Below are 19,644 nucleotides of genomic sequence, written 5' to 3' on the forward strand. Positions count from 1 at the left end.
TAACGATTCATGATATAGCCACCATCATACTCTATAAATATACTATTCATAAATGCATTTTTGTTTTAACCTTTAGGACAGGTTGACTGACTGCCACTCTCTTTTACCAGCATGCATTACATTCATACAGTCCAGTCCATTCATACTGGGAGCTACCCAAAAGAATACAGATGATGTTATTATTCTATAAACAGCTAATACACTCAGATTGAACAGGAGCTGCTGGTTGGTTGGAAAACAAGACGTCACCTAAGACTCGGGGAAACTGTGAGGGACATTTTGCACAACTTTCTGACATTCTGTTCCAAAACGATGGATCAGGCGATCATGAGAGGAACTGACATTAACGATGAATCAATCAATGAAATGACTGTTCAGCTCCAAATCAGAGACATTAGCAGTGATTGAGGGGTCTGGAACCAGCTGAGTAATGTGCTCCCAAAGGTTGAACGTATGACCATGAATTAGAGTAGATGTTGTAGTTTTTCAGTCTTCGAGGCTGTGATCAGTAACTTCTTCTTCTTCTTCATCCAGCATCCGTTTGTGACGCAGTTACTGACACGTAACCTGGTGATCGAGCTCCTGGACATGGCCAACAACCCAGAGCTCCACTCCCCCCACACACACAGCCTGGACGAGAGCGACCTGGAGGTCAGTGCTGCAAAGGACAGAACTGAAGAACTGACAGGAAATAGGAAAAAAAACAGACTGATAATATAGATAATATAAATTTTGTTATATAGATATAATAGTAAAGACAATAGTAGTGATATATACATTTGTGTGTATATATATATGGTAGGAAATACAAAATATATGAACTATACAGTAGTATAGTATGTATTTACATGTAAGGACCATAGTGGCCAGAGGACGCTGCCTTGAGGAACATTGCTAAATATTTAAGAAATCGTTAAGTAATCATCAAGTCACTTGCTCAATTAAAGGATAAGTTTGGTCATATTTAATATTTTTCTTATTGTGAACCAAATAAAAAACCCAGACCAACACTGAATGTGTGTATATGTGTTTTCCATAGTGAACAGTGTTTCTTTTTCCTGGTGTGTCTCATGAATATTGTGTTGACAGGTTGGGGAAATCGCTCCTGACAAGATTCAGTCAGCAGGGAAACACCTGCCTGTAGAGAGGACCCTGTCTGAAGAGCAATGTGAGGACACACCCACACCCACACCCACACAGACACACACACACACACACACACACACACACACACACACACACACACACACAGAGTTTTTTAAAGGAACAGTCCGACATTTTGGGAACTCAGACTTGGTTGAAGGCAGCTTTTACAGTTTTTGTCCTTGACCTCCAGTATCTTGATGCCCAGATGTTGACTGTTGTGATGTTGGCTGTGGGTTAGACAGTTGGAGCGTTCCTGCAGTCACTCAGCAGACAGTGGCTGCAGTTTCCCAAAGTCTCGTCATCCCAGTGAGGTTGCCAGGATTCATACCATCGTGTTTGTTCAGAGACCAAAACTAAAACTGAGGTTCCTCAGATTCAAAGGACAGGTCAGTAATAAAATAGTTAATAAAAACTAAAACATGAAACTAAATTATATATAAACTGCAAACTATAAAACAAATTATAAGTAATAATAAACACAATTTAATATTTTAAAATATGTATAATATTTACAACAAATTAAAATATGCATTGAAAAAATATAATATAATATAATATAATATAATATAATATAATATAATATAATATAATATAATATAATATAATATAATATAATATAATATAATATAATATAATATAATATAATATAATATAATACAATATAATATAATATAATATAATATACTTTAGTTTAAAGCCCCACAGTGCTCACTGCCAGCATGAGACTGATCTCAGAAAGGTTGTGGAACTATTCCTTTAAGTCAACTCAAACTACTTCATGTGCTTGTGTATTGTTTTGTGTAACACTAAGCAGCCACTGCATGCTCAAGTGCACTCTGTGGCTTTGCTTGTGACTTCATGCGTGCATATGTAAATATACTGTATGTTGGTTGTACTTGCAGATGAGTCGCTTCATTGTCCACCACGTCCCCCAGCATTCAGTGCTGTAATCTCCATAATATGAATAAGAACAAAAGCCTCTCAGTGAGTCTGCTGATGGCTGCCCTTGTTCTGCAGCTCGTCCATACATGTGGGACGGAGGCGGCGTCAGAGGACGGCACTAAGAACATGCCATTGGTGTGTGACAGACAGTGCTACTTCTATGCAGTGGTTGGAGTGACTTCATACTGCTCAGCAGCCAATAGGCATCTTGTGGCCCAAGTGTTTCTAATGTGAGAGTCTGGCTTCACACTCTGCCCAGCACCGTATCATAAACCAACCCAGTGTTGACCTCCACTTCCCTTTCGCACAGTTACTCATAGACACATAAACCACAAACACATTTAACAACTGCACCTTGATTTCACCAAGATGGCCTTTGAAGGTCTCACACTGATTCTGCTATTACTACTGCTACTGAGGCTCTTAGATACTGGGACTGGGTGTTGAACCTCAGTCATTTTAGTATCACAGACTGTGAGTTACTGAAAGTTGGCATCAAACGTGTGGCCAGATTTCTTTAATCAGACAGTTCATACTGTATTTAGGCAAAGTTCAGACATAACAAAATGAATCTGGCCCATACTTGGGCCACGTGCTTGTTCCCTTCTGTCCCAGTACATGCCCGGTTCCACAGTCCTAATCTTTTATGGCAAATTAGTCAAGAGTTGTCAACACTTAAAACTACAAATGTCAGATGTCAGATGTGAAAAAGTCAAAGGATCAACAAAGTCATGAGGGATCATCATCTGGGTACCACGAATGTTTAAAATTTTGTGGCATGAGATGTAAAGTAGGGAGATAATTAGGGTCATTAAGGTTCATCCTCTGGGGACATCGATAAGTGTCACATTTCATGGCGAGCTGCTGAGACATTTAAGTAAAAATCAAAAATGTCAGCCTGCTGATGGAGCCAGAGGAAAATTCAGGGGCTCAGTAAAGTGCTTCGGATTTATCCTCTGGGGACCATGAATGTCTCCATAGCAACCGATCCAGTCGTTTCACTGTGGACCAAAGTCTTGGACTGACAGCTGATCAGCTGACAGTGACATTTCTATCCACAGAGCCACAGATATAGCAATGCCAAAACAACAATTCTAAGAATATATATATATATATAGACAATATATATATATAATATTTGTAGTTTATTTAACAAAGTTAACAACACATGTAACAGTCCAGCAGGAAGCAAAAATGGTTTTAAAGGCAAAAGGAGAGCAAAATAATGCAAAAACCATTACATATTACATTATTACATAAATATTAGGGAAGATAAAGAGAGTAACAGACTGCAGAGAACAACAGGAAACACAGAAGTAGTAGTGAAATAACTAGACATCTTCATGCAAATGACATAGAAACAGCTGAGCTTTTGACTCAGGCTTTAACTTTACTGTGCAACATCAACAGTTCTGTGACTGAAAAAGGGCGCACCATGTTCACTGTGATGGACTTTAGTGTCAGCAAGTTGATCTTTATAGCACCACTAACTTTAAAATGTTGAGAGAAGTGTGATCATGTATGATTTACATATGATGACTGCAGACTGAGCCGAGAAGATACGGCAGCTTCCGCTTTCTCGTTCACTAGTTTCCTCATCCTCTGCTTCAAAGTCAAACTGTCGACCAGTAGCTCAGGTTCTCTGTGGTCACATGACGTCACGCTTCCTCCTGCCGCTCACGTCTCAGTCAAGTCACCAGAGAAACCAAAGTAAGACACTTGTCTGCAGACGTAAACTGAAAATGGAGGCACCTCTGTCTTCATTTATAACTCATAGCGTAATATGAATACAGAATGTTTGCATGTTTGTATATTTGTACCATCTCAGATGTTAATGAAAAAAAACATTTGAGATGTTAAAAAATATTTAATAGCCCATAATGTTTTATACCCAGCCTAGGTAATCAGCAGTGATGTAAAACAATTAGAGAATAGGTGATGTTTATTATATTGAAATACTTTAGTCAAAATATTCTGTCCTTAAATGAAAGTATTGATCATTTTTCATAGTAAACTAGAATTAGACTAAAATGGGGTTAAAAGTGTGACAGAAAGCCAGCTAAACATCAGGATGTTAACTGTCATTGTGAGCTTGTTAGCATGTTGACATTAGCATTTAGATCAGGTTATTAGCCTTAACACAGCCTCACACAGCAATGACTATTTGATTCCCTCACTTTTTATTTTTGATGTCTTTAAGTTTGTTAACATCTCAAAGGTTCAGGAAAGAAGGCAAGATTAGCTACATCTACGATTTCTGTTGTAGCTAGCCTGTGTACAAGTCAAAATTACAACCTAGTGTAGCACAAGTAGAAATAAATTCGGCCCATACTTGGGCCACATGCTTGTTTTCTTCTGGCCCAGTGTATGTCCGGTTCCACGGCCTGAATCTGGCCCATATACAGCATAATTATCTATTATGCTACTTCTACATCTGGAAACTCTTCAGGCTTTCAGCCAACACTGGAGGATAACAGCTGGACTCTGCCCAGATATGGAAGTATATGGTGCAGGCTCGGGCTGAGGATGCAGGCAAATGTTGGGCCAGAAGTTTCTTTTGCTATCTGGATGGAGTCATGAGGTCAGTGAACTGATTCAGTGAAGTCAGTTACATCAGTATCTGTCTGAAGTTTTCTAACATCATCTAACATTAACCACTGCGAGCTACTGGTCAAACCAGACCAGGTGTAGTAAAAATGTCACTTGTACCATTGTGCACGTGCTCGGCCTTTGGGGTCACGGCTGCAGAAGCCAGTGTTCCGTAGCGCAGGCTCTTTATTGATGTGATAGGTGATGTGTGGCTAAAGGGTGCATCCTGTGTCTGGCTCCAGCTGCGGTTGATCGATGCACTTCAGAGCTGAGTGTCGATCGGTGTCGATGTGTGGAAGCAAACTGGCCTGTTCTTCATTGTCTTAGTGTGATAAAACCCACTGCTCTGTGTGAATGAATGAAACCTTCATTTCATTCTCATCATGTTTTGTTTGCAGTCGACCAAGTGAAGTTTGGACCCCCGCTGAGAAAAGTCACGGAGCCTTATCCTGATTTGGTAATGAGCTTCTTCTGCAGGATATTTCTGTGACAGTTGTGTACTGATGACAAACATCACAATATGAATCTGACCGTGTTGTGTTTTCGTGTTGTGTTGGTTCCTTCAGCAGAGCCCTTATGATGACGACTGGAGTCTGTCTGGAAATGAAGACAACTCACCGTAAGACTTGTACCTTATGTTCTGTGATGGGAATATTATGGTTTTCTGCTGTTGAAGTGTCACAGCTGTACACGAAGCCTCTCTTGAAGTGATTAGTGGTTCACCTGAGGACAACTATGGAAAAAATTCTGTAATTTATCAGCTATGTACTCTATGTTTTTGTTCTGTGTCCAGTAGTGGCCCCAAATCCACAGATTTCTAACTGAGCATGAACAGGACTGGATACTGTGTCGCCCCTTTCATTCATTTTTTTATCAGTAAAAATCAATAAAATGAAATACTGATAAGTCTTTTTAATCTTTATCAAACCATTAAATTCATTATTACAACACATTAATAGAAAAATAAAAATTGTGTGTTCCTTACACTCAAGAAAAAAATGTATTTATCATTTTACAAATTGATGATTGTGCAAAATCTCTTTTTGGGCAAGTGGACATCACGTGATCTGTAACCACATCCTGAATGCCAAATTGCTGTGGGGGTTTGAGGACACCACTGGACACAATAACACAGTCAGAGAGTATCTTTACTGTGGAGAATAAATCCTCAGAGGCAGCAGGGATCCTTCTCAGTGAGACTGATTTATTAGGATGATTATTATGTAATAATCTTGTCTTATTAAAACACCAGGATTAGGATATTAATACCATTAATTAGCAGGGTTAGTTTAGCAGCAGTAACAGTGTGAGCACAGTATTTATAATTGTAGTAACTAACTGTAGCATAGTTAGTAGTAATAGTGACACTGGTTATATTTTCAGAATAATTCAGGTTAATTACAATTAGCGTCTTATTTTTGTTTGTTTTGGCCATCGTTTATATCAGTTATGATAACATTGTAGTCACCATGGTAACCGCTGCCATATGGGAGCATGGTGTCATCATTAAAATCTGCAAAAAACAGCATCCGTCATGTGATCAGGTGATGAGTCAGGTTAGAAACAGATGGATTATCTAAACCAGGATTATCTGCACCCCAGTGATTACCTCTGAATCTACCACAGGGCTCTGTTAATAATAATGATAATTAACTTTATTTATACTCATAAAACAACAATTACAAAGTACTTCACAATTAGTAATAAAATATATAAAACCAAAACAAAAAGACAAATAAGACCAAAAGGAATCAACAACAATGTGATAAAAATGCTGGCCTGTACAAGAGGGTCATCAAAGGTTTTTTAGTAGTGGACAGACTCAGCCGACTTGACAGTGTCTTCGTTTTGAGCCTGGACAGTGGGACATTTAAGAGCAGTTGATCAGATGATCTGAGTGATCTTGGTGCAGAGAAGAGAATGAATTCAAAAAACAAAAGAGGATGGCATGTGTGTGATCAGGAGGATCTTAAACTGAAGTCTGAAACGTACAGAATGAAGGTGATACGGTCTCTACGTTCACAATGTACTGTTTACCCACATACACCACAAACTGGTGTGGGGCTGATCTTTAGTATATTTACTGGCACAGTGCTTTCTTCAGTTATAACAGCTGAACAACAGTAACTGTGATTGTAGAGTCTATGGAAAAGTCAGAATAGACAGTTAAGAGCTCAAGCTCCTTGTAAAAGTTTGTCACGTGCAAACTTGACCAAACCTTTTGAAACAAAGAGACTAAACCTGAACAGGGACACTTCCAGCTACAGAATGATTCTGGTGTTTTAATGAGTCAACAGGAAAGAGATGACATGAAATAAGAGAGAGAGAGAGAGAGAGAGAGATGGGAAATAACAAAGATCCCTGTCTGGACTCGAATCAGGGCCGTTGTGGTCTCAGCACCAGGGCCAGAACCCAGAGGTCATGTCCTCGCTATTCTGGGACATGTGGAGGCTTTAGCAGCCTCTTACTGTGTCTAAGGGTAAAGGATAATGTTCAGTGACTATATAAACTTTTATTTAAAATGTTAGACCATGGCTCGAGTGTAAGTGCCATTTTCTGTAGTTTATATCATATCTGATAAATAAAGTAAAACTAAATGTGTGTAATAGACTTTGTTGTCAGGGGCTGGTCTTTACCTCCGTGTACATATTTTGGGAATATTTACACTAAAAAAAACAACTTTAGTCACTTTTTAAGGAATCTGTCTGGAAGTTGACACATTGAACTCAATAATTAAACATTTTTTAATCAGAAAAAACTCTTCTTATCCATAAAAACTGCATAAAATCCTGCATACAGCAATTAACTCGGTAAATAAAATTCTTATTACTGATAGTAATGACGGCCAAAACAGAGAGAATAAGAGCTGAGCTGTAATAAATCAGAATTAAACTTTAATCCTTTAGTGTGTCAGCATTATTGTCGGGCTTCAGACACCAATAGGAGTCGACCTCTGGTTCCTTCCCTCCCATTGTGTTATGGGCCATTCAGGCCCGTAGTCAGATAAACACCAGGTCTTCCTGTTGCAGGAGCCTGTTGGAATGTGTGGAGCAAGCTCTGCAGCTGAGGTAGGCCCCGCCCATCGCCTCCAGCCTCTCCTAACCGCAGCGTCCCGCCATCCTACATCAATTCACCTGAAATAAACTGCTTGTGTTGATTTTTATTGTGTAATTATTAGCTAATGCCAACATCTTTGACAGAAGGTTTGTGTTTATTCTCCGCTAATTCCAAGTCCTGCTGTCCCCCTTCATGAAGTGGATGTGACTGTGATTCAGCAAAAATCCTCTGGTCCTCAGCCTTTTGAGCTTTTTGTCTGCTTTTTTTGTGGTTGTGTTTCCTCGACAGTTTTGTGTATGACCTGCTGTTACCCTGCCCTCAGCATCCCCAGCATCTGCTTTTGTTGTCGTTCTTGTCGTCATGACGATGTTGTTGATTTGGATCTCAGTAGATGAATTTATTCTCAGAGTTTAGATCCTGATCAGGACTTTGTTGCTCCTTTGTCTTTCAGGAGTTTAACCATTAAGAGGGCGCCATCTACTGATGTAAGTGGGAATCACACAAATAGAAACTGGAGCCGAGTCCTATACACACTCTCATTCTGTCCAAGTTGTACTTCATACTGTCAGTGTTATGTTCTCCATCATCTCTTTAAAATAAATTCCACAGCTGGTCAGAGCTGTGTGCTGTTCTTTTAAAGGTCCACACAGTCTAAAGGTGGATGTCCATGTGTTTGTGATTATAAAGCAGGTCTAGGTTCTACATTAATACTGTGAAAGTATCAAAGCCTCAGTCCACAGAGAAATGCACACAGCCTGTATTCAGAAACTGAGCCTTAAAACCAGCCGTCAGGACTTCTGGAACTTTGTGATGTCACAACAAAGCAGTCACTGCCCTCAACCACTCAATTTTGTCATTTGTGCTCATTTTGAGTACAAAAAAATATTTTATATATAAGTAATCTTTTTAATGACCTTTGCTCTGTCTGCTCTTTAGTTTCCTTAATATACTAGAGAAGATTGTACATTATGCACAGAAAACATTTTTGTTCACTTATTAATTATTTTTTGTGTAGTGATGATTTTTTGACAAAATATAATTTTTTCCAGCAAAAACATCTTTTTTTTTCTTTTTTTTTTTCAAAATATCCTGTGGTCAGTGCAAAATTTACATTCATGAATCAGCACTCAGACATTAATCAGAACTCAATGCAACTAAAATAACTACTCCAGAAAAATAGTGTCAGAGCTTTGTCTTTACATGTTCTATAGTTGAACCAACTTACATAGTCCTCTACCACAAATATTTTTGGAAATTATAAGGAAATAACAAATCTGTGAAATATGTTACTGCAGCCTTTAGTACGTTTGATTGTTAGTATTTTAACATGGTAATGCAGCATGTCAGTATTTTTCCTGTTAGTTCAATGTTTAGTATATTAGCAATAATTTCAAAGTGCATCTGAGGCTAATTATGATTAGATTAGATTTAGAGGAATCGTCTGATGAATGAAAGAGGAAGAAAATGTAAATTTTGACCTGTTGATGGTCGTAGATAAAAAGTCAGAGGTTCATCAACATCATCTGTCAGCCTCCATGAACGTCTGCACCAAACTGCACAGCAGTCAATATCCCAACAGCTACACATGTCAGTACCAGAACAGGCTGTGTACTTTATAGTATTAGTACATAGTATATAACTGGGACACATGTTGACACCACATATTGAAATATTGCCTGTTATCCCTTCAGAGTGAGTGATGTGTCTGCTGGTGTTTTTAGGGAGGAAAGAAGAGTGGTCTGTTCAGTCTGTCCACAGCCTCCCTCCCAGCCTTCAGCTCTCTGACTCCCAGCACCGAGGACACAGACCTGACGCTGAGACCGAGCTGTACGTTGGGCCCTGACGCCGCCACCACTGCTGACTCCACCCCCACTACAGGTGCAACCCGCTGCTCCGTCACAGATCATGTTGTGTCTAAAGCTGACCGAGTCCAACATGCATGACTTCCTGTTCCTCTCTCTTGTGTTTTGTTGCAAGTCCTGGCCAGGTGCTCAGCCACACAGGACATCAGACAGCGCTGCAGTGGTCCATGTCTGCCTGGGGAGGAAGCTGTACCAGCAGAGAAGAGGAAGGTCACCACTCCTTCCTCCCCAAAGAGAGAGACACCGCTGTCACCTGAGTGGAGCACACTAAGGAAAAAGACTGAGGACTCTGTGAGTTCAAACCAAACATAAGTAGCTTCACATCAGTAGTGTGATTTGCTAACCTAATAACTTTCTAATGATTTGGTTTGGATCCTTTAGAAGTCTGTCTGATGATGAATCATTCAGCCAAATAAGATTAAGATAAATAAGAGTTTGTGATGCGTCTGATGTACAGTTTTTACCCTCCCCTTTGTTTTGTTCTGTGTAACCCTGTGAAATTTCTAGAGGGCTGATTGTCATGGACTTCCTCCTACCCCTCAAGTCCATGTAAGTGTGAAATCTAACAGCATGTGACCTACAATGAAACTTGACCAGTAGCAATGAGCTGATGACTAACAAGATGAGCCTCCTCACACTGCATGATACAAGCTGCACTAGGACAGTTTTTATGTCTGAATCCTGTTGATGTTTTTGTGGCTGTGGTTTCATCATATGAAAATATTTTCAAATGCCTCATGCAACATTTTATTCTCATTTCTCCAAACATCAGTCTCATATCTTTGGAAGCCTCCTCATCCAGTTTCTGCTCGCTGCTATTTGGAGTCATGAATATGCAAAGTAGCCTAGTGCAACTTTACATGCAACATATGCAATTATTATTATAATATCATAGATTTTTTTTTTGTTGGAATTGATGTCAATCAAATTAACTGAAGGTTCACTGTCACCATATCAGACCATTAGTGATTCATTTGCTGTGCTGCTTCTGTAGATGGGAGCCTGCTTCTCCAAAATCTTCAATGGTTGTCCTCTAAAAATCCACTGTGCTGCCACCTGGATTTTACCCAAGACAAGAGGTAAGACAATAACGTCCCTCACGCCTTGAAACTCTCATGGATGGAGTTTTTTTTTCCCAATAAACTGTAAAAATATCAACAATCACTTTATTTCCATGTACGTGTATATATATATATTATATACTTATTCTGAAAAAAACACTATTTCTACCAAACTGTTTACATGGCTAATGAAATAAATATTCCACTAATTTATGCATATCAACAAAACTTGTTGATATGTATTGTCTTTCACAATGTCTAAAAATAGGTGCCTTTCTACTTCTGTCCAGAAATGTGGGCTTTTCTTTTAGGCATGCTTCTTGCCAGAGGCTACAGACAAAGAACAAAAAGATACACATATCATATTCTTGTTTAGGATCCTCCTTGTCAGGACTTCAATGTTCAACATACAAGGTTCGGTTTCTATTTATGGTACTGGCTTTGTTTCTTGAACAGCTGTGTCATTTTTAAAATGAAATGGCCTTGCAGAGCTGACCATAAACAGGAAACAGGTGGCAAACCCCAACTGAGACACATGTTCTGAATGTGTTTTATACACGTCTGAAGAAAGCTCCTAAAAGCTGGATAATATCAACATATCCCATGTCTTAATCAGAAATGCAAAATCATGAAGAATCAAATGGAACATGCTGTTTACATGACCTGTATCAAATTCTGAATATTGTAATATAGTAGTGTAATATCAGTTTGAATGCAATGAGATTGTACATTGTTTGCTCTTTGTCTGATGCTGCAGTAAAAATTTCTCATACTGTCCCTTTAATAAACACTTTTCCTACGTAGATCAGTACCTTATTCTTGGGGCAGAGGAGGGCATCTACACACTGAACCTTAATGAACTTCATGAAGATACACTAGAGAAGGTAAGAAAAGGCCTGATCCATGTATTTAGCACTGTGTTATACTGTAATACACTCAATTATTCAGTCACTTGTTATTGGACACCATATTGGAACATATCTGTTCTTGGGACCATCTAGTTCAAAGACCAGAGAGACTCTGGCTGATTGTGGAATTTAAGGTTCTGAAGGTTTAATGTGGATTCTGTGCTGGTTGTGGATCAGTTCTTTGTTTTTGAGAGGATAGTGGCGTTCCAGTCTACATGTCCTTTGTTGAGTTGGGGAAGACATTGTGTCCCTCAGGGAGCCTTGCTGGGGCACTGTGGAAATATTGGGGGTACCAGGGTAGTCGCTATAAGCCATCTGGTCCTTGTATAACTGAAGCGCAAAGTAACCAACAACTGATGCTGCAAAAATAAAAAATTGAACCTGGTTGAACTTTTGCCAGAACACGACCTCATCTGGCCAATCATATCCTCATATTCCTGGTTCATTACTCACTAATTTCAACACCATATTGCTACAGTTTACCTTGTAATCTTTGCAGTGAAAGGAAAGAAGAAAGTCATTGAGGAGCAGTAAAATCCTTACTGATGTTTTTATAAACCTCTGTGCAGTGTGTTGGAGTCTGATAAGCCTTCAGACTCATTGATCTGTTACTCAAACTGAACTTCTTGGATTGTATTTTATTGTCTGTCATGCACCTTATAAACTAGTGAAGGCAAGATGGACCATGAGACTGACAGGTGGACTAGGGGAGTAGTTGCATTGATGGGTACCAAGGTCTTGCCTTCCAAGCTGATCTATGTTCCAACCAACTGTGATCATGATCTTTGGGTAGTGGGTGGAGAAATGATGCCAGAGGTACTGAATCATAAGAAGTGATTTGCTTTCAGAGAGTGTCTGAGCTCACCCTTAGAGAGTGAGGTGTTTCGCCTTTCTGATCAAGGTTATTCCAGCAGATTCAATTGCGAGAAAACCTGAGTTCAGACCCAGAACATCATGGAAGGTATTCATTTCCCATCTGGCCTTGGAAAGCCTCGGGATCCAAGAAGATTTGAAGAAATTAGTTATGAGAAGGATGTTTGGCTGTATTCTCAGGGTTTCTGAAGTGGTTTAAAAGTGTCAAGAGAAACAGCTTTCTCATTTGATTGCAAAGCAAATATTTCTTTTGTTTCTTTCTTTTTCTATTTCTTCTTTTTCAAGGGTTAATTAAATTACCTAAACTGGAGAAATGAGGAGATTACCCAAGATGATAAATTACTGAAGACTGTTAATTGTTTTTTCTTTCTTCACACAGCTGCTCCCTCAGAGATGTACATGGCTGTATGTCATGAATAATGTGCTGATGTCTGTATCAGGTAACAAATCCCTGCAAATAATGGTTTATGGAGAGAACACAGAGTTCTGTTTATTATGTGTTGCTAAGAAAATCTCCATCCTGCAGGGAAGTCGTCCCAGCTGTACTCCCACAGTCTGACAGCTCTGTTTGAACAGAAAGGACATCTGCAGAAGAAACACAGCAGTCTGTCACTCGGCACCAACCGCTTCACTGAGAGGATCAGCCACAGGTAGGATGAGACATTAGTAAGACACTGAAACATTAGTAGGAGTTGAATTAGTCCTGTAGTACAGTGGTGTCTTCTTGACAGCACCAAACACATTTTCTAGTCTCATACACGGTGGTTTTAAGTGACAGCTGAAGGTGTTTTACTGATGATCCACAGGAAGTTTGCCATATCTGTGAAGATTCCCGACACTAAAGGCTGTAGAACATGTAGCGTAGGTAAGTGATACAGAGTTTACTTTACATATCCTCAGTGTTTATTCAGTCATAACAACAACATCTTGTTTCTTTCTCTCAGCAAGAAACCCGTACACAGACAGTACCTTTCTGTGTGCAGCAGTTCCATCTGGCCTGGTTCTGCTGCTGTGGTATGAGCCGCTCCAGAAGTTCATGCACCTAAAGGTTTGTACAGACTTTAAATGGTCTTCGGTGAAACATGGTGCTTTGTATATTTCTGTTGTAGGGGTTTGGATGTATGATATTAATCAATTGTGTTGATGTTTGATCTGAGAGGTGTTTTAACTCGGCCTCACTTCAGTAAAGCAGGAAATTCTGTTTCATACAGGAGGTTTATATAAGTCTGACCTCAGTTACCATGGAAACAAAGGCTGGGCTCATAGGAGCCCACCGGACTCTCTCCCAGGGGAGGGGGAGAGAAGCAGGGCAAAAGCCCTGAGGAAGAGAGGGAGATGTATATTATGATTTGGCACTATACAAATAAAATTGAATTGAACTGAATAGATGTCAGGATAAGGCTCCGTCCAAGATTGACCAAAACACAGCACGGACAGTTCAAAAGCAATTCGGAACGAGTTAAAAGCAATTTATAAACAGACAAAGTGATGTTCAAGACTGCATATTGTTAGCAGATCTATTTTCTGGCCTAAAGTGCGGCCGTGACTGGTTCTGAATTTGGGCTTTAGCAGGCAGCCGCTCTCCCCTCTTCCTGGTACTGGGAACCGCCACTGAATCTTTTAGCGGTACGCAGTACCGGACCGCATCGGCTTACTTTCACCCCTGGCGATATCTTGGTAATGCCTTGAAGGAACTTTTTCAAATTTGACAGAAATGGTAACTTGGACTCAAGGATGAACCGATTAGATTTTGGTGTTCAAAGGTCATTGTCAGTGTTTTTTAGCTATTACTCAAGACTTAACACAGCAATTATGACAAAATGTCACACAAATGGTTAATACTTGATATGACCGGATAAAAAGGGATGTGATGTGAAACTAGTCTGTGTCACAGAGGTATACAATCACGAGGCGGTAATTCTAGTTTAAAATGTTTTTAACATACATACATAATAAACACATAAAAATATTCCTTGTTAATTTATATTAACATTTATTGTTAGATAAACATTACATGAACATAAAATTAACATCTCTTGTTAAACGTGCTTGACTGTGATCCAATTTAACAACAATTAATTGGATCACAGTCAAGAGAAAAACATGCAAAATGTATGGATCTGTGTATGATGATAATCTATAATAAAGGTTGCGGGAGAGGAAATAATTGGACAACAAAACAGAAGAACACTGGGAGATTATCTTGAAATACGGGAGACTCCTGGGAAAAAGTGTGTTGACAGGCATGCCCTAGGCAGTGTATTAACATTTGTGTGAATTGTTTCAGACAAAATTCCATGTGAAAATTGAATACTTGTCCTGTCATGTAAAACTTTATCTAAAAGTCAGTATCCATCTCTTCTTACCATCATATAACCTGACTGATCTTCATTTGTTCCCGTCTCTTTGACTTGCAGCACATAGCGATACGGCTGCCGGACTCTCTGCCAGTATTTGAGTTGCTGGTGCTGGTGACTGATGAGTTTCCCCAGCTGTGTGTTGGAGTGAGAGACTGTAGTAATGGGAAGCCCCCCGCCAGCCAACAGCTCAAGTTTGATATAATAGAGCTGAACGGCACCCCTGTTTCAGTACCAGGTAGGACTGACCGCTGCGTTTCTCTGCTGCTGTTTCTGCAGCTCAGCTCAAACCTGAAACTGAACTGTGTGTGTCTGCAGATAGTGGAGCACTCAGGGCGGTGCAGGTGACCCAGCTGGACAGAGACACTGTCCTCATTGCATTAGAAAGTAAGTTACCTCCATCTCAGCATGTCCTCCAGCCATCTTTGATACTGACTCATAGCATACTGTATCTCCATGTTGATGCTTGTTTGACAGAAACTGTGAAGATTGTGAACCTCCGGGGTCTTCCATCCAAAGAGCTGGCTGCTGAACTGCTCTTTGACTTCCCCATTGAAACACTAGGTAGAAACACTTGTGAGAAACACAGTGATGAGATTTGATGTTGCTGTTGACAGTTGAGTGACATGACATGTTCTATCAGTCTGCTTACAGGACAGTGTGCTGGCCTTCTGGAAGCACGGCCTCAAAGGGAAGAGTTTTCATTCAAATGAGGTGATTACACACAAAATTTAACTCGGACTAAGCTGATGCCACATGTTTGTCATTCATTCTCATTTGCACCAATGTGTCTATAAAATTTTTCTTTATCTGCAGATAACGCAAGAAATTACAGATGAGAGTCGAGTATTCAGAGTTTTGGGAACAAACAGGTACGTTAACATTAATCTGACAATATCAGTATCATTCACTGTTGGAGATGGAAAGCAGTAGTAATGGTACATTTTAGTGGTAATAGTAGGAGTTCTGGAAAATGCAAATAACAAGTACATAACAACACTCGATATTTTAAGATTGGCTTACAGTCCTGTCAGATTTGGTACAGATAGGCTTTGATCCACCCTCTCTTTGTCCAGGGACATCATCCTTCAGAGCACACCCACAGATGACCCCTCAGCACTGAGCAACCTCTACATCCTGACCGGACATGAAAGCAGCTACTGAGAGGAACTGGGTGGTCTTGTTCGAAGAAGCAGGAGAAAAATTCAGATCTCTTCTACAACCCTGAGGTTGAATTGATGTCCCTGACTGACGCTGTAGCAGACACCAGCACCAACTGATCCCACCGCCTCTCTGCTGTGAATGACAAATGTCAGTGTGGGATTAAGTTTCCCACTCAGATGCAAACTGTGTTTTGTTGAGAGACTTGTCAATAAGTGAGTTTCTTACTCTTGGGTGTGCTAATTAAAGTTGTAAAAGCCAAGATTTTCATGTAAAAACAATTCATCCTCCCAGCCTAAATCAAAGTGACAGATCTACTGCTGTCAGTATGGACCACAGACTTTAGAAAAACATGGACAAAAAACATCTGTGACATCTGCGTTGAAGCTTTAATTTTAATTACTGTTGCCGTGTTTGTCAGCTACTAGAACCAGAACACCTGAGAGGACCTGAGGAGGGATGAGACCACAGCTGAGTGTGATAGGCTGAGACTCCTGTCAATCAATCACATAAATGAACAGTGATTCACAGAGACACACAGCAAAGGACGAGATAGCCTTTTTAGAGCACCCAGTGACTGTTGGTGGTACTGCAGCTTCAAGCATTTGTACTTAGGCTTCACTACTCAGCCATAGAGTTTACCTTTTAAGGGTATAATTTTCTACACACTGTAATGCTGCGTTCACGTCATGTCGCAGTTCCTGTAATTATCAGTTTCTATCTTGTAAATACTGTTCACGTCATAATTCCAGCTGGGAAAGTCAGATTTTTCTGAAAGTGCTGAATTATACCAAAGTTGGTGCTTAATGGTATGGAAGCAGTATTGGATGTAGTGCTATACTGTCAATGCACAATATATGGTTTTAACCATCATAGAACCAACTCTGCAATCATACAACTATCCTGAGTTGTCTAAGAATGACAATATATTCATCCCATATGACCTGAAAGAGGACATTATTGGACATTTCCTCCAACCTCAAATCAAGCATTTTGATATTATTTTTGAAGTTTACTACCAGCATTTGGTGTATAGATTAAAGAAATTCACCATTGTTGTACAGTGGTGCTGAGAGCTCAAGGCACTGCAACTTCAGAAAACAATTGCACTGCAGTCAGATAAAACACAAATTCAAAAAACATCATCATTTTGACAACACGTGCTGCAAATACACACAACGCAACCAAATACAGAAACGTTCCAAATACTCACAACACAACAGAAGTGTTTCCAAGAACGGATGAACCTGACTTGGACGTACTTGTATAATTGTATTATAAAGATAAAAATACATTATTAATCTCTAGGGAAATTCAAAATTCAAAAACCATTATATGTTAATATATTATAATACATTATGTATTATAATACATCCATATGCACTTGTTTAATGCTTTTAACTTCAAAAGTCACAAATCATTGAACAAAAAGTGTGTCCCAGTAGGTTAATCATTTCTTAGTTTCCCCTGGAAACGCTTGTGGTGTCGTCTGTGATACTTGCAGCACGTTTCAGTGTTTGGTCAATTTGTATGTGTTTTCTTAAGTTGCAGTGTGTTGAACTCTCAGGGCCACCGTACTGTTGACTTGAAATGAAGCTATGAAAAATGTGTTTGTCTGTGACAGGGAGTGCAGCATTACCATTCAAGATGAACGGTCAGATTTTCCCATTAGCATGATCCAAACCACTGGTCCAACTCTGAACTCACTTAAGTGTAAAATTGAACCAAAGTCCAACCACACTTAATGATTTCACTCAGCTTTCAGTGTAATTTCACTGAGAGAGTTTCATTCACTGTTCTCTCAGACAACCTGGACGTGAAAAATCATCAGGTGCAGTTAGCATAAGGCCTTTACTGGGATACAGTATGTTGATGTATAGTAACTCAAAAAGTAATGAGGTGTTCAGGTGTTTTACAAGAAGCAGAAACACCAGGTATCTTGTTTTGGTTTTGCAGAAATAACAGTAAGAGCAACTTTCATCAAGAAAATATATTAGCTGCTAGCTTATTGTCTGGTCAAAGCTAGCTTATGTTAGCAGCGTCAAAATTTAGCTAGAATGCTAAAAAAAACAGTGTGTGTAATCAAATTAACTTTTTATGTGTATATATTTTATGAAAGACCATGTAATTCTGAAAATCACATTTAAATGTATATTGAAGATTGTAAATGTGCTAGCTTAGCTTAGCAGCTTTTACATTTTGTGCCACCATGTTGAAAGGTTCTTGAGTTTCTGAATTTAAAGGGTCACTCCACTGCAGCTTTAACCTGTGACTCTGTCACTCTTCCATCACTATTAACAATTAAGCTCACACATAGGCTAAATGTACATTTGATTACATGAGGTGGCCTAGAAACTGAATGCAAACAATTGTAGCCCAATTGTTGGACAAAAATATAAATTCCACAACATTAGTTTTGTGTGTAATGATATTTATGTTATTTATGGAAAGGAAACTGTAGTAACACTGACCTTTCCCTGACAGATACTTGAAAGACATAATATGCATATGGGTTTTTGTTCTTTGAGATGTTTTTGTTGTTCTTGTGGATAAAATGTATGTAAAAAAAAAAAAAAATACAGTATGATCTTACAATATGGAGGGATTGTAATATGCAAAATAAAGATTTTAATATCCTTTAAAGTAGATTTAGATGTAGCGGTTTGAGAAAGTATTTGAACCCCTTTAAGTTTTGCAAACTTTATTGTTCTGTCAATTTAATTGTAATCCATCCCCATATTCTATAAACAATCATCTATAATGAAAAAGTTCAAATGTGTTTTCAGAATTTTTTGCAAATTTATAAAAAAAATCTAATACTTAAATCTCTCAATTACAAAATTAATTTCCTATTTCACATTGATTTTTGTATTCAGTTCTTTTGTATTCAGTTCCCCTGTACTTTAGTTCTCCCTTTGGCAGCAGTTACAGCTTCCAGTCTTCTTGGGTCAGTCTCACACCTGCATTCTGGCAGTTTATTTCCTTTCTTCCTGACAGATCCTCTCAACCTCCGTCAAAATGGATGGGAAGTGTCTGTGAACGTCTTCAGCTCTCTCCAGAGATGTTCTGTGGGATTTAAGTCTGGACTTGGGCTGGGTCACTCAAGGACAGTGAGAAACTTGTCCTGAAGACTCTCCAGTGTTGTGTTGGCTTTGGTTTGGAGCTGAAAGGCGAAACATCACTCCAGTCTCAGGTCTCCTGCGGTCTGGAGCAGGTTTTCTTCAAGGATTCTCTGTATTTGGCTGCATTCATCCTTCCCTCAGTTCTGACCAGTCTCTGTCCCTGCTGCTGGGTTTTTAAGGACGACTGAACTGGAATGACAGCTTTAAAATGAACGGACACTGAGGGAGACTAAAAACTGAAGGTCGCAGTAATACAAACTCGCAAGAAAGTGAGTGAAGGGAGGGAATGAATCTGAAGGCATATTTAAGACCATGGCAGAACAAATGAAAGTTCATGAAGTGGAATTTTGTCTAACAGTGTTGTGGCCTGTGAGACCAGACTTGATGCTACAAAATATGTGGATGTGTGTTGATGTGGAGCTACTCAATATACAGCACAGAAATAAAATATTACAGTTATATGGAATTACAGTGACTATATGACGCTTTTTACTGATGGATCAAACGATCCACTATCAGAGGCAACAGAGACTCAGTTTCAGAAAGCAGTAAAACAGGATCAGCCA

At 39.3% G+C, this 19,644-nt stretch overlaps 1 protein-coding gene across 4 annotated transcripts in view; it reads left to right on the forward strand.

Moving 5' to 3' along the window:
• Window positions 1-16,218, forward strand: part of map4k2 (mitogen-activated protein kinase kinase kinase kinase 2) — a 39,967-nt gene extending 23,749 nt beyond the window's left edge. Inside the window, exons 12-32 of one of the 4 annotated variants that reach the window (XM_071478214.1) lie at window positions 535-651; window positions 1,090-1,168; window positions 5,076-5,134; window positions 5,247-5,296; window positions 7,707-7,745; window positions 8,186-8,219; window positions 9,456-9,612; window positions 9,712-9,887; window positions 10,104-10,145; window positions 10,591-10,675; window positions 11,462-11,541; window positions 12,818-12,878; window positions 12,965-13,088; window positions 13,245-13,303; window positions 13,383-13,486; window positions 14,856-15,033; window positions 15,114-15,182; window positions 15,273-15,359; window positions 15,439-15,509; window positions 15,612-15,667; window positions 15,872-16,218. In XM_071478214.1, the coding sequence (XP_071334315.1) occupies window positions 535-651; window positions 1,090-1,168; window positions 5,076-5,134; window positions 5,247-5,296; window positions 7,707-7,745; window positions 8,186-8,219; window positions 9,456-9,612; window positions 9,712-9,887; window positions 10,104-10,145; window positions 10,591-10,675; window positions 11,462-11,541; window positions 12,818-12,878; window positions 12,965-13,088; window positions 13,245-13,303; window positions 13,383-13,486; window positions 14,856-15,033; window positions 15,114-15,182; window positions 15,273-15,359; window positions 15,439-15,509; window positions 15,612-15,667; window positions 15,872-15,959 (1,815 nt within the window). In that variant the 3' untranslated portion in view covers window positions 15,960-16,218. Of the gene's footprint in view, window positions 1-534; window positions 652-1,089; window positions 1,169-5,075; window positions 5,135-5,243; window positions 5,297-7,706; window positions 7,746-8,185; window positions 8,220-9,455; window positions 9,613-9,711; window positions 9,888-10,103; window positions 10,146-10,590; window positions 10,676-11,461; window positions 11,542-12,817; window positions 12,879-12,964; window positions 13,089-13,244; window positions 13,304-13,382; window positions 13,487-14,855; window positions 15,034-15,113; window positions 15,183-15,272; window positions 15,360-15,438; window positions 15,510-15,611; window positions 15,668-15,871 lie in introns of all 4 variants that reach the window. The other 3 variants (XM_071478213.1, XM_071478215.1, XM_071478216.1) reach the window with 3 other exon arrangements.
• The last annotated feature ends 3,426 nt before the right edge of the window (window positions 16,219-19,644 follow it).

This window comes from Trachinotus anak, unplaced genomic scaffold (assembly GCF_046630095.1).
Source record: "Trachinotus anak isolate AG129_WGS33_773 ecotype Australia unplaced genomic scaffold, CSIRO_AGI_Tana_v1 ptg000005l, whole genome shotgun sequence".
NCBI lineage: Eukaryota > Metazoa > Chordata > Actinopteri > Carangiformes > Carangidae > Trachinotus > Trachinotus anak.